At 39.3% G+C, this 14,517-nt stretch overlaps 3 protein-coding genes across 3 annotated transcripts; 2 read left to right on the top strand and 1 right to left on the bottom strand.

The window, feature by feature from the left end:
* Positions 1–6,493: 6,493 nt before the first annotated feature.
* On the top strand, positions 6,494–6,822 carry GCK72_025602 (uncharacterized protein; the record flags this gene model as incomplete). Its single annotated transcript, XM_003106186.1, has 2 exons — positions 6,494–6,646; positions 6,706–6,822. The coding sequence occupies 2 exons, from the start codon at positions 6,494–6,496 to the stop codon at positions 6,820–6,822; spliced, it is 270 nt and encodes an 89-aa protein (XP_003106234.1).
* Positions 6,823–7,373: 551 nt separating this feature from the next.
* On the top strand, positions 7,374–10,547 carry GCK72_025601 (uncharacterized protein; the record flags this gene model as incomplete). The annotated part of the gene is made up of 10 exons (XM_053736408.1): positions 7,374–7,508; positions 7,559–7,648; positions 7,692–7,847; positions 7,895–8,245; positions 8,300–8,382; positions 8,430–9,137; positions 9,187–9,766; positions 9,814–10,089; positions 10,136–10,347; positions 10,394–10,547. 10 exons carry the CDS (start codon positions 7,374–7,376, stop codon positions 10,545–10,547), a joined length of 2,745 nt encoding a protein of 914 aa, XP_053579974.1.
* Positions 10,548–10,920: 373 nt separating this feature from the next.
* GCK72_025600 (uncharacterized protein) lies at positions 10,921–14,165 on the bottom strand (the record flags this gene model as incomplete). The annotated part of the gene is made up of 11 exons (XM_053736407.1): positions 10,921–11,124; positions 11,677–11,851; positions 11,894–12,139; positions 12,185–12,664; positions 12,711–12,899; positions 12,948–13,342; positions 13,390–13,470; positions 13,522–13,659; positions 13,719–13,827; positions 13,872–14,025; positions 14,075–14,165. 11 exons carry the CDS (start codon positions 14,163–14,165, stop codon positions 10,921–10,923), a joined length of 2,262 nt encoding a protein of 753 aa, XP_053579973.1.
* Between the last annotated feature and the right edge of the window lie 352 nt (positions 14,166–14,517).

The following is a 14,517-nucleotide window of genomic DNA, read 5'->3' as shown; positions in this document are numbered from 1 at the left end:
GGGGGGAGTGCAAAATGGTGTCCCAGAAAGGACAAAACCATACTACTTGCGTAGCCTGTAAGAAGGTTAAAGGACTTCCGTTCCAATATCCATATGCCACCACCCTCCATAGCACCCGCACAGTACCGTCAACTCATTTCTCTAAAATCGGACTCGATTTCTACGGTCCATTAAAATACAAAATCTCTAATTTCGATACCCAAGAAAAGGCATACGTCCTTATATATACCTGTCTCACGACACGCTGTACACATCTCGAACTGTGCGCAGACGGATCAACTACATGTTACATCGGAGCGCTGAAAGCGATTTTCGCACAACGAGGAGTTCCGAGTTACGTGTATTCAGACAACGCTCAGTGCTTTAAGCTCGGGCAATCGATCCTGGAAAAGGACATGCGAGACTTTTCTGCTGACTACGACATGATCTGTTTTCTAGCGAATCACAACATCAACTATCAGCATATCACGCCACTCTCACCCTGGATGGGCGGAATCTTTGAAAAAATCGTCGGAATCGCAAAAAGCCAGTTCAGAAAAGTACTAGGACGGCTTACGTACACGTTCCCAGAACTCCATTACACTCTAAAAAGAGTGGAAGGAGTCATTAACTCACGTCCTCTCATCAGAAATCCAACTGACAAAGACGACGTCCCAGTGCTACGCCCGATCGACTTCCTACTCCCATCAGTTCTCCTCGATGTCCCAAACGAGACAAACTCAAAGGACGATAATCCAGACTACAATCCAAACATCACCAATACGGAGTCTGAAACTCGTCAGCACCTCAAGAAGCTCGACGAGACTATAAACAAGATATGGAAAATTTGGTCATCATCATATCTGTTACTGCTCCGAGAGAGCGCCGCAAAAAGGAACAGATACAGCACCACTCCACCGAAAATCGGACAAATCGTCCTAGTACACGAAGAGCTGATTCCCAGACACCGATGGCCACTCGGTCGAATTGTAGCAGTCAAAGGCGAAAAACCAAATATTCGTTCAGTCACCGTGCTCATAAACGGGTCAAACAAAGAACGAGCGGTGAACCAATTGATTCCCCTCGAAATCGAAGACGAGACTGACACTCCGACAGAACAACTTACAAACCCGACCCAGAAAACTCTCAATCCCAGTGACTCTACAGTATCCAAGAAACCTCCGCCCATTCGAATCATGCCCTTGAGAAAGGCAAAAAAAGGAACGAAAAGATACTGTCACGATTCAGATTCCAACTAAAAAATTTCCCTTTTTTTAGCCGGAATTCTGCCCCGGGCGGGGAGTGTTGTGGAAATAATGATTCCACAAGTCGTGTGGTATTATAACTAAGATTAAAACACTATTAAATATCTCTATGTCAGCACCAATTCATAAAGAGAAACAATTTCTTTCTTCTAATCCCCCTTTCAGAATATTCGTCGTCCTTTTTCTCCCTGGAATCGCCTCCCTTCGTTCGTCTTCTTCGCTGGTCTGCATTCGCGCTCCACTGGACTCTGGTCGGTCTCGTCTCCTCGCTCGCACTGGCTGTGGGCAGGAGATTCGAAAGTGCTGCGAATCGTGAGGGAATCGTTTTATATTGCACCTTTTCACCTTTTTCCTCATATTCTTATGATGTTAACATTCTTATGATTTTAATATATTTTATCACCACTCTTTTAATGTAATTTACTCTCTTTCCCCGTCTCATTAGGAAGCACACAAAGCCCACTAAAAATGTGGCACACTTTCGTCCCAAATTAGACTTAAATTTTTTTGTACTCTTCATCCTCTTTGTTTCCTTTTCGACTCCTCAACGACTCTCATCGTCTATTTCTCCGTCGGACTAGTGTACTCTCGTCGCTTCGTTTCCTTTCCTCTCTAATTCTCTTCTACACAGTTGCTCTCTCTCTACTTTAATAGACTACCATTCATGACTTGTAGGTTCAAAGGGAATTACCATTCCTTTTGGATTCACAACACATCGATTATCTTCAACCAATGGTGAGTTTTTTTGCTAAAAACTTATAATAATACGATTTTTACAGTCGATCTCGCTTGACGAAGCAGCAAAGTTAGCTGAGAAGACTTCTGAAGTAGAGAAAGATGAAACTGAAGATGTACACCTCGCTCCGTTCACTGTCGCCGAAGAAATGGCGAATATCAAAAATCAAGTCGAAAACACTGACAATTCCGTGTTGAAGGTACGTAAGACTTTTTTGTCGGCGTAAGTCGCATTATCGAATTTTTTAGTTCGGAGTTCGCGAATGCATCGTCGTCAAACCGAACGATAGCTCCTGCACTTTTGCCGAAGAAAATCAAGATGGAAACCAAGGAGGAAGAAGCTGTGGAAACCAAGAAGGAGGTCAACTATATCCAACCGACAACCCAAACCAGTATCAAGGTGGACCTTCGGATGTTCAGTATGGCAGCGGCGGGTATGGTGGACAGCCGACACTTCACCCAATTCTGCAAGGTGGTTACACTCATCCAAGAATTTACAATAAGCCTGCAGGCCATGTTACACATCAGCCAAACTGACCTGTTTCGGCTGATATTTAATGTGTTAGTGTACTGCAAGTTCTAAAAGTTTTTATACCATACCCCATTAGGCTCTGTCCCCTTTGACTAACCGCAACGATCGATTGAAGTTGAAAAATTGAAATGTTTCTTTTAAAAGGGTATGGAATGAAAATTTTAGAACTTGCAGTACCATAACATATTAAAAAATCAGTCAAAACAGGTCAGTTTGGCTGATATGTACATGACCTGTAGGTCTGTGCGCAAGACATCGTATCTTAACGATTTATTGTTTCAGACAAAAACAAGGCTCCTAATCTCCCCTTGCTTTGGGAACAATTTCTTAATGCCGCAAACAGATCAACAATGAAAGGAATACCTCGTAAACAACGAGAACGTTTGTGCCACGAAGCATTACAGTTTGCGGACACGTTAGTTGAAAATGGATATATTTACGAGGACAGATATGACATATGGCGTCAATGGCTTCCAAAACTCTCAAATCCTCTCGAAGCCAATGACAAATACATCAAAAGTAAGAATTTGGCTATATTTTTTAAATTATAGTAATTTTTACAGAAACCGTGCGAAACTACTTCCAGACAATGCATCAAGGAAAGCGGGACGAATTTTCTATTGATTTTATCGGTAATATAATGTTTATATTCACGTGAATACTATTTTGTTAAATATATAAAAATCTCATAAAATTCGTTTTTAGAGAAGAACGTCGGTGAGTCGATCGGATGTGTATGCGACGTTGTTTATTCAGGTATGAAAAGGCGTGTTTATGTTAAGTGCCATCAATCCGGCCCTCGCTCCGAATCGAGATCAATGGCTGGTCGATATAATAGTACTAATCATCCGTCTTCTCAAGAAATATATGTGTACCAGGTATTCTATTGGTTTAATCTAACAAAACTAACATTTTGTTATATTATTTTATAGTATCCGTTTTAATTCATTGTTTTTAGCTACTATCAATGATAAATGTGGGAGGACGGTGCCATTTCCCTATCCCACTGACCACCACGAAAAGAGGCTTATTAATCGCAACGGAAGAGGTGATGTTCACACTAGGAAATCATCTGAACGAAGCAACTTTGACAACAAAAACAGCAGTCCTGGTAGACTTCCTCCAATTTGTATTGCAATTGACAGATATTGGATCAAATGGAGCAAACTTCGGTCAAACGGCTGATGGAAACCCCACCATAATTGACTTTTGGTAAGTTTCCTTTTCTTAAAATTTCTAAATATAACCTGTTATATTTTAGGGTCACTCCTAAAGATCAGTATGAATATACAACTATTGAAATCGAAGAATTCTGGACGATTTCACACCGCTGTAAATCCCGGTTAATCTCTGATGCATTAAAAAAAATAACGATCGAAGAAAGAAAAATGATAATTGCAACTGCAGTCGGAAAATGGAAGATGATTGAGAAATTGAATGACGCCGAAACTGCAGTCGAAGAACTTGTGGAAAGAAACAAAGACAGACTTGAAATCAGTGGAGACCTTCAAATATACGCTCAAGACGTGGAAAAGAATGTGCGAAAATTGATTGAGTAATAAAAGGATTGTCCCTTTCCTCACTAATTAACCATACTTATTCTTATTTCATTTTTTCTAAAATGCTTGATCTTGTCGTATCTTGTTAAAAACTCACCAGTAAATCTCCGTGATCTTGTTCATTCTCAGGAACTCATAGTCCCATCATGTGTCATGTCACCCCCAAATACGGATAACAACTCAGTTGAAGCATCTTCTAGTCCATCTGAAATTTGTCAATAATTTCCACATCATGCATATACTTGTACTATTTTAATTTTTTCAAAAAATACTTAATCTTGTCGTATCTTTCAAAAAACTTACCACAATTCACCAGTAAATCTCCGTTACCTTGTACACTCCGGTTTTTCTCTCTGCTAGACGTGATTCTTCTCTTTTGCCCTTACTGTCATTATTATTTTTTATGTTGCTATGTATGTTTTTCGCTTTTCTTTTTTGTACGAAAAGTAGCGCCGCACCGTTTTCTTTGCTCTCCCTCCCACCAACTTTTGTCTTGTCTGTAAATCAAAAGCTGAACATCTTGCAACCTAGTCACCTCTTTCTCATAATTGTCTCTTTCATTGCGTGTGATTAAAATACAGTTAAATAAATTCATGTAAACTAAGTTGTCAGTTAATTACAAATCAATACGAAAGTGAGCCATCGTATGACACATTTGACCATTTCATAATGTGTTCTCGATAATACTCGAGCAATGTGTGCTATAGAAAGAGATTCTTTTTAAAAAAATGTACTATGGGTCTTGGTTAACCTATATGCATATTCTTGGTGTCCACTTACCGGCCCCTGGGTTACTGTAGGTGCTCAAAGGTGCTAAACTTAAATTATTCTTTCAAGTCGTAGAAGCCGATTTTTTAGTTTTGTTTATAGACGTTTATTATAGTTTTTCTCATAATGTTTTAAAAAATTTCAAAAAAGTTTTGTTGAGTTATTCGCAAAAAAAACCAACTTTTTGGAGCATGTTTTCTCTATTTCTAAATGTTTCGGTTCTTAAAACAAAAAACACTCTTGGCAAACTTTAATTAAAATCGAAGTCTTTTAAGTGAGCTTACAAATAAAAAAGATTTGAATGAATCTGTGCAAAGGTCGAAAAGTATACATGTAAGGTACTGAAATTTTCGAAATTGAAGACGTGTCAATTTTGTTTGTGAAAATGAATAGAACACTGTTATCTGAACATTTGTGGTATTACACTTTCTTCATTAACATTACTGCATCCTGCTAAAGTTTTGAGTTTTTTTTTGTTGCTATTTTGCTACTTTGTGAATAGGCCCATAAGTCTTTAAAATATTTTAAAAGTTTTATATTTAAAATTGTATGTGTTTTCTGATTTCACGAGTACTGTCAAATTTCACGTTATGACTCGTATCTCTCCAGGTTTCAGTTTTAGCAGACTGGTTTTATAAGCATTTTTGTAATCTGAATCTTCACCTTTTTAAAAATCTTCGAATTTTATGAAATCGATCAAAATGAACAAAGTTACATTGTCTCAAAGTGACTCCACCAAAAAAATGTGCAAAGACGAAAAGTGTGTGCAATTCCCTATTTGTAAACTTATCAAAACACTTTCATTTAGATCAAAGTTTGCCAAGGGTGTGTTTTGTTTCGAGAACCGAAATTTTAAGAAATGAAAAAAATTCTCCGAAACATAGGTTTTTTGCGAATAACTTGACAAAATGTTTTTGAAAATTTCACCAAGACTATGCATATGGGTTAACCAAGATCCATTGTACATGCACTCAAACTGGTTAAATACTATATTACCTGAAGGCTTTACGCCCCTACATACTGTGGTGATGCTCGAGTCTTACGGAGAATAAATTTTATATGACAGAGGACCACAGTCACATGTCATCTTCACAACAAAACCAACTTCAAATCCTGTTATCTTCTATCTCTCGAAACACATCCGAACTCTTGGCTCCTCTGTTTTCGAAACGGGCAAGCTACGTCAACAAAAACGTTATTTGTCAAGAGAGACCGCAGAGAAATTGAAAAGGCGAAATAACGGAGGTTAACAAAAACTATGACGTCTTGTTAATCAGTTAAACTCGTCAATTTCTTTTCGATTTTCAATTTTTGTTCTTATACGTCAAATCTTGTTAAGAGATAGAAGAGATATGAATCATTGTAGTTAAGAAGTCGCCTCACTAGAGTATAAATGAGAAATCGATAGGCGGCAAACCCGGAAGTAGTTTACATGTGTCTCCTAAGATGGTCATGTGAAGTTATTTTTTGAAATTAATGCTATTATAGTGTCAAAATTCACTTTAATGGCTCACGTGTGTTCATTTAGTAAAAATAGAACAGTCAAAAACAGTAAAAATTAAGTTTTTCACGCGTTATCTGTTTTTTTTTTGCTACAAATTTAATTTTTTTTCCTTCAAACTAATTTTCTTTTTTCAGGGGTTGTTTTCCGAGTTATGGCCACCAAAGTCTCAGTGCAAAACGTGTTCAGAGCCTTTCTCAACTATGCTATCAACTCCATACCAACTCAAACGGGTATCAGCGTAACTTCCGCGGCGCCTGGAAGTGTCGGACAGCGGCCATTCACCAATAAAGCTGGAGTACTCAAAGTAAGCTAAATATCTCTATTATTTTTCTATTTTTCCAAAAAAATGTATCAAATTTTCAGCTACTTTTCGTTTCCGCCAGCTCGTTGTACCTCGGCGGGTTGATCGCTCACAAAGGAGCTTCTTATTTGGAGGAGAATGAGATTTTCGTGCCAACCGATGAGGATGACGACGACTAATCGATAAATGAGCTTGTATCACATGTAGATATTTTTGCAACTGCGCTTTTTTGATGATTCGAATTATAATTTCATGCATATTTCATATTTCGCCCTATACTTTCTACCGCTAACTTTTAACGCTACTTTCTATCGCTACTATTGATGAGATTTCCTTTATGAGTGCTGACCAATAAATATTTGATAAATTCTAAATGATTTTTTTATGCCGGAGGTTTCGGAAACAATAACAACGCACGTTTGCAATGGTTTTACTTTTTCCTTACCCGAAACGAAGATTCGACAAACATCCGTGGTGATTTGCGACAATAAAAACTCAAATAAATGTTTATTTTCCACTTTTTGTTTTCATATTCTGTTTTTTCTTCTCTCAACTTGTTTTCTTCTTTTCCTCTTGCAAATAAACAGTTGGGCATCGAAAAATCTCCCCTCTCCTCAAACAAACGCTGCAAACGCGCTCCACTGGACGACCTCTCTTCCTCTCACGAGACACTCATTTCTCTCATTTCAATTGTTTCATTTCCGTTTAGCTCTCATTTCCTGTCGTTCCGATGGCCGAAATGGAGGAAAACACTGTCTTTGAAATAAATGATTTCACTATCGTCACTGATATGGAGCATTTTGGCGCCGCGTTCGAGGGAATCATCCAAAAATACGAATTTTCTGGACGCCGACCAAGTTTACCGGTGAGTTATTGCAGTTTTTCGAGTTTTTTTATTTAATTCTGCGTTTTCAGGATGATGTCAAGTACCGCATGGTGGTCACCGACACAAACGTGGTTTCGATTGCGGAGAACAAACTGCGCATCGATTATCTTCAGCCAATGGTGAGTTTTTCTGCTAAAAACGTATAATAATTCAATTTTTCAGCCAATCTCACTTGACGAAGCAGCAAAGTTAGCAGAGAAGACTTCTGAAGTAGAGAAAGATGAAACTGAAGATGTACACCTCGCTCCGTTCACTGTCGCCAAAGAAATCGCAAATATCAAAAATGGATTCGAAAGTACTGACAGTTTCGTGTTGAAGGTACGTAAAATTTTTCGTCGGCGTAACACGCATTATCGATTTTTCAGTTCGGAGTTCGTGAATGCATCGTCGTCACTCCGAACGATAGCTCCTGCACTTTTACCGACGAGAATCAAGTTAACACAGTGATGGGAAATATCCGAGCAATTCTTCACGCCAGTCGGTGCGAGGTTCCCGTTTTCTGCTACATCAAGGATGAGAGTTTGGACCTGATTGCTGGATACGCGTCGGATGGAAACTCCACGTACAAATTCTCGTCGGTGGTGCTTCGCAACATCAATCCAAGGCATTGCACTATGAGCGACCTGTTGTCATTGTTCAGAGAACACTTGGGAGCCAGAATCTCCGCGTTTGACGAAGAGATACGGATAAGTACAAGATTCACTCATGTTGTGCCGGTAAGAAGATTAATGTTGTTGTAATCATAAAAATATTGTTTCCTTTGTTTCCAGCTGAAACAAAACCCGTACCTCCGTAATCACACTATGGATAGTTTTGGACTGCTTGCTACTGGTCCATCGTTGACTTTGCCATTGTAAGAAACTTTGCCATTAGTCTCAATTTAATCACTCTTTATTTCAGTAACACATTGGAAGTGGCTGCAACATGGCGTCTCTTCCGTGAGGACTCATTTACCGAGCACCATGATCATTCGGACTTTAACATCAACTTCTCCACACATTGGAGTGTCAAGATGAAGTCTACGCAAAACTCGCTGCTTGGAGTCTTTGACGAGATTCTCGGAGTGTACAGAGAAGTAACGCGGAAAATGATTCGTTCTGATGTCACACCTGCAGTGCTTCTCGGAAAACACTACACACAGAAGGATATGCCGAATGTCTTCCAGAAGCTTACAGTAAACTCCGCGTCAGAGGTGAAAATTGGGAAGCACGTGGAGCCGGAGAGCGAGGGAACGAGCGGACCAATGCCACCATCGTTGATGCGTGCTTGGGTTGACTTCATTTTCAACGAACACACGGAGTACGATGAGTTGGCTCATGAGCTCAACCTGCTCAACGCGACAAGTATGTCGGGAACCCAGTGGTCTGAGGAGGATCTGGTCAATAACGTGAAGTTGGATACGCTTTTCAACTACAAAGATTCCAACTCTACCAACTCATTCCTGGCTCCGTACAAATGCGCAAAGAGAGGAACCACCACTTGGAGACTGGCTGTCGCTCTGGCTAATGCGAGAATCTTCATGAAGGAGACTCCACGAGCGGAGCCACAGTTGTGGGTGGAGTTCTTGTTGAGACTCCGCAAAAAGTATGAGACAATGGAGACTGTTGAGTAAGTTTGATTATAACACAATCTTAGAAATTGAAAACTTTTGTTTCAGAAGAGTGAACAATGGCATCGACCACATGCAGTGTGGGTTCTCTCAAAAAATGCAAATGCTGCAGATGTGTATTGACGCTCGTCACAAACGACATAAGATTTTCGACTCTGCTCACAAAGCCAATCCGGATGAGTTCTTCGATGCCAATGATACGTTCAACGCTGATACGACCCTAGAGCCCAACAATGAAGGACGTTATCGATTGGCTGGAATGAATCTCATCGGAAACTCAAGTGAGCCAATGTACATACCAGTTACACAAGATGCGTGCCCACTGACGGATGAGATGATTGATGCCAGGAACGAGCATTTGTTTAGCCTTGGCGACGAGGAGCGTGTGAATCTCCAAATGGAGTTGGTCAAAAGTGACATGCAGAGCTTCAAGGCTGCTAACCCCGGGGCGGTGTTCGCTGACTTTTTGAGATGGCACTCGCCGAAGGATTACGATGAGAAGACGGAAACCATCTCGGAGAGAATGTTGATTCCCAACAACGTCTGGGTCAGAAGTTGGGAAGCAGCGCAGCCAATTCCAGTATCCAATCAAGCACGAATCTTTAACGACACAAAGATTGCTGAGGAGGTATGTTTGGTCATTTGCGTAAAATTTCCACAATAAGTGTGTTCCAGATTCTTGAGCTCTTCAACAACGCAACTTTGGACGAGGTGCGTGAATGGATGAAACCGACCGTTTTTGCCGCTACACTTGAACGTCTTAATGAGATTGAGAAGAGTTATGGTATCTCAGAGGAGAAACAAAAGCAGAGAGTCAAAATTGCAAAAATTCTGGCAAATGCCACGTTGAACGACTCCATCGCTGAATACATTGACATCGCGAAGTACTGTAGTCAAGTTGAAATGATTTACATCATGAAAGTTCACCTGATGCATCTCTTCCAAAATGCTGTTAGTTTAAATTTTTACCGAAAAAACAAAAAACAAATATGTTCAGAAGGAGAAAATGTACCCACCTTACCCATCTGATGCGGAGATCCAGAATGCAATCAAGCAATTGGTGACTATCGCTGTCCATAATCTCTGGGAGGACTCACACGAGAATGAGCCTGAGTTCATTGTGAAGGCAATGGATCCTATTGGACGAGCTCTTGCGGTTATGGGCAAGTTGGATGGGCTCACGGAGCAACAGTTGATCAATGCTCACAGGTTTGTACCTAGCCATGAACTCGGATAATTAAACAAAATCTTTCAGAAAAGAGTACATCTTCATCTGGAACTACAAACGACCATCAACAACAACTCTGCCAATGACTCAACGGATGTATTCCGACTTGAGAGCTGACAAGCACAGCTTATACTTTGCAACGGGAATCGATTGCAACTTCTCCAACGCTTCATATTTGTAAATTAAACTTGATTATTACCGGTTTTTCTCACCTCACCCTGATCCCACAACAATTATTAGATTTCCGTTGAGAAATATATCCTTTGACTAGACTATGTAAATGTTGTACAGAAATAATGAACAATTTGTACAGTGAAAAGAAAATTGTTGGTTTTAGCTGTAAAGATCTCAGAAGTTGGCAGAGACAACAAAACGGTGTTTGCAGACTTCTTGAGGTGGTACGTCTGAAAAAAAAAGGTAAAAATCTCAGAGAGAAAGCCCAACGTTTGTGTCAGAAGTTGAAAAGCAGTGTAGTCAGTTCCAGTAATAATTCCATCTGAAACTCAATTGAACCAAGATTTTGCCATTGAATAATTTATTAACGGATTTCACATTTATCCTGTCAGGTATTCTTCTTCGTCTCTGGTGTCCTTCCTACATAGACCATTGATGCATAGAGTGTCAGCGAATACTACACATTCGTCGTTGAATGAGCATGGCTCGTCGTCGACCACTTCGCCCATTACGTCGTCCTCGTTGTAATCTTCGTCATCTTTTTTGTACTCTTCGTCGACGGTTGTTCCAGCAGAACCAGCAAACTTAGGATGAATGTCACAATCTTGTCATTGGACCACATTTGCGTCCATCGGTGACAACGACGATGAAGTCTAGGAGAGCCATGAGAATGATAGGAAAGAAGCTCATCCCAGAGAAATATCAGACGTTTCGAATGATGTTTCTTTCTGAGCAGAGGCTCCTTTTATTTTGAATTTGCTGGGAACCTTTTTTTTCAACGAAGCCGCCAAAGAACTGTTTCTCAGAAGAGAATGGGAACTATACGATTTTGGGAACATTTGATCCCCACTTCAATTGAGAATAAGTGATACCTTTCTTGTTTTTTTGTTGTTGTTTTTTTGTAGTTTTTCACCTGTTAAATGTTTTTCTGTTCTCAGAATTGAAAAAAAATTAGTTTATGTTTTATTTTCATCAATGCCGAATAAAAATTCAACTTTCAAAAAAAAAATTAGATTTGAAAAACCCGTGTAAGTTGAGAATTGCATTGACCAAAGTCAAATCAAAGGTCGTTCGGAAGCAGACGTCACCTGAAATTGTTTATTCACTTTTCATATTTCACAGGCTTGTTTCCGTACACTCAATTGAAAATTCTCATATGTCGTTGCATCCGCAGAAGATGATTGTGTAAGAATTGATTGTCCTGACACGGATTGTTGCATTTTCGCTTGTTTTTTAATTCGAGAAAAATATGCAACTTTCTGGTGAATGCATGTGTCGCAACAAAAGACAACCACTATGATGAGTACGACTCTGGAGAAAAATGTTAGCTCGGAATAGTTTCTGAAAACTCACATCACGCCAATTGCAACTTTTGCGTTGACACTTTGCATCACCGTTTTGAATGGTTTGGTTTTTTGTGTTATACAAGACTTGTATATCATCGTCTCACTGTCAGTAAGATACCACTCCAAACAAATGTCATATTCCTTATCGGCTGATAAATTTACAAGGTTGTAACTTCGGAACATGTTGTACAAAGACAATTGGACCTGTCGTTTGAACATTTTCTCACTAGATGCAGTTATTCGGAGAGCGACTCTGAAAATGCGGTAACTCAAAATAAATTCAAGTCAGGTAGCTTACCGGTCGACTGCTTCAATTTTTAAATTTCTGTTCCAACTCAAGTGTACAGAAGTTGTTGCAACATGAGATGCATTCAGGTTTACTTCAGGTTTCAGAACTTGCAGTTCAATTTTTCTGGTTATCGTCTTCATATCACTCTTAGAAACGCAATCATAGTATCCCGCATCTGATTCCAGAACTACATCGAACCCATAGTATTCTGAAGAAATATGAATTCTCTCCTCATGATTTTTGGAGAAAGAAGGGTCCAAAAGAGTGGTTGTGAAGTAATCAGTTTTCTTTTCAGACGACTTTTTGAGTTCTGGCGGCGCTGCTTCCGTTGTGTTTTTGTTGGGAGAAATCCAAAACAACTTGGAATTCGTTCCATCGCTAGCACAGTATATTCTGTAGGCTTGGCCAACAATTGCAGATTGTTTCACTCCGAATGGTGTTAGAAGATTATTTCGACATGGCTCCTCTGACTTCTCAAGATGTGATAACCTGAAATTTTTAAAACAATTTTTTCGAATTTGTAGTAATAACTAACTTTTGAACAGCACCCATTTTAGTTCTACAGGTTGCATCGTTCCAGTCAACAATGGTCACTGCGCCATAGTCATGCATATCTCGAGAAGTGCAGGAGCAATCCAATTTTGTGTCCTTGATGTATAACTGACTGACTTTTTCAAGAATAGTCAGTGGTATTCGTTTAAATCCAGAGTTTTGAATGTTTAATCTGCAAAGTTCAAAAATGATCATATTTTTCTGTGAATAAAGAGCATACCTATAAAAGGCAGTATTATTTCCAAATGCTAGTGGTGAAAAGTAGGCAAGATTTGGATTATTTTTTATGTCCATTGAGTGCAATCTTGGTAAACTGACAAACGCTCCTGCTTCCACCACAACTACATCACAATTGTGCAGCTGGAGAATTTGTAGATCTGGGAGTTGTAAAAACCCTTCTCTGATAACATGGAGCGGATTGGAACTTAGGTTCAATGAAAACAAGTGGCGAAAATTCTGTTGAGCTTCTAGACGAACTTCACGAAGCAAGTTTTGGCTGAGATCCATCGTCTCAAGTTGTTGTAGCGGGTCCGTTGTGTCAGTTTCGATGAGCTCAATTTTGTTCCCACGCAGTATGAGTTCTCGGAGTGAGACAGCAGAGGTAAAGTCACTTGTCTGCAAAAACTAGTATTAGCCATGAAAAATTAGAGAGGCATATATACCACTAATCGTGTCATCTGGTTACCACTCAGATCCAATAGCTTCAATGTTGGCATGTAACGGAAAACATGGACACCAATGCTCTGAAAATATAATAACAAGTTTTTTTAGTACACTGGTATAATAGTTCCCACTTTTATCTTGTTGTTCCTGATTATCACTCTTTGTATACTTCTGATATGAATGGAATCGGCACCAAGATTCTCTAGCAAGTTGCCACTTAAATCCAGTTCCAATAAAGATGTTAATGACATCAACGCTTTTGGGAAAATCTGGAAGGGATTGGAACATTGGACAAAAAAAATCAAAAACCCAAAAAGTGTCAAGTTACCTTCAGACCGCAATTTATGAAGTGTAAAGTTTGAAGTTCGGGGAACTGATGTCTTCTGAGGAACCAATCATTGTCGCCAGAAGAAGGAAAAGAATTTATTTTCAAAACACTATAAATAAATTTAAGTAGTATTCACTACTAGAAGTCGCCTACCGTAATACAAGCATGTCCGGTATCAAGCTCATTGACAAATTCTCAACAGAATCCAGGTAGAGTTCTGTTGTCTCATTGTAAGGTGTTTCTTTTAGAGTGGTCACAAGCAAATCGAGTTCCAAGTTGGTTAGCGAGGTACAGGTGACGGAGGTGCCTGAAAAAAAATCAAGATATAAAGATGCACACTAGAAAATGTTACTTACCATTGCAGGAGCATCCAATTGGACATGATGTTACTAGAATAGAGTTGTAGAGGAGAACAAGTATTGGGATGATGATAGTTTTGGAGTTCATTTTCAGAAGCGTTGATGGAAAATTACTTTACATTGCATTTGGCGCCTGGAAGAAACAAGCGAATAAAGAAAATTAAAGTTTCAAGCAATTGATAATCAGTTCATATTAAGACTGTAAAATTTAAGAAGTAGAGAAAAAAAGTTATGATTTCGACTACTTAGTTGGTACTTAGTACTTGAGAAGTTTATTATCATAGTTTATTCAATGTCTCTTCAGCCACAATCAAATGGGAAAACAGATGGTGTTCCACTCCCCGCTTCTTCCTCTTCTCAACATGTTTCTTAATTTATAATGAGCAGTTGCATTGTGATGAGAAGTAATTAGGCTAGATTTTCTCCCCTTTCCTGACAGA

The sequence above is a fragment of the Caenorhabditis remanei genome, chromosome X (assembly GCF_010183535.1).
Source record: "Caenorhabditis remanei strain PX506 chromosome X, whole genome shotgun sequence".
NCBI lineage: Eukaryota > Metazoa > Nematoda > Chromadorea > Rhabditida > Rhabditidae > Caenorhabditis > Caenorhabditis remanei.
This window is presented reverse-complemented; position numbering and strand designations above follow the sequence as displayed.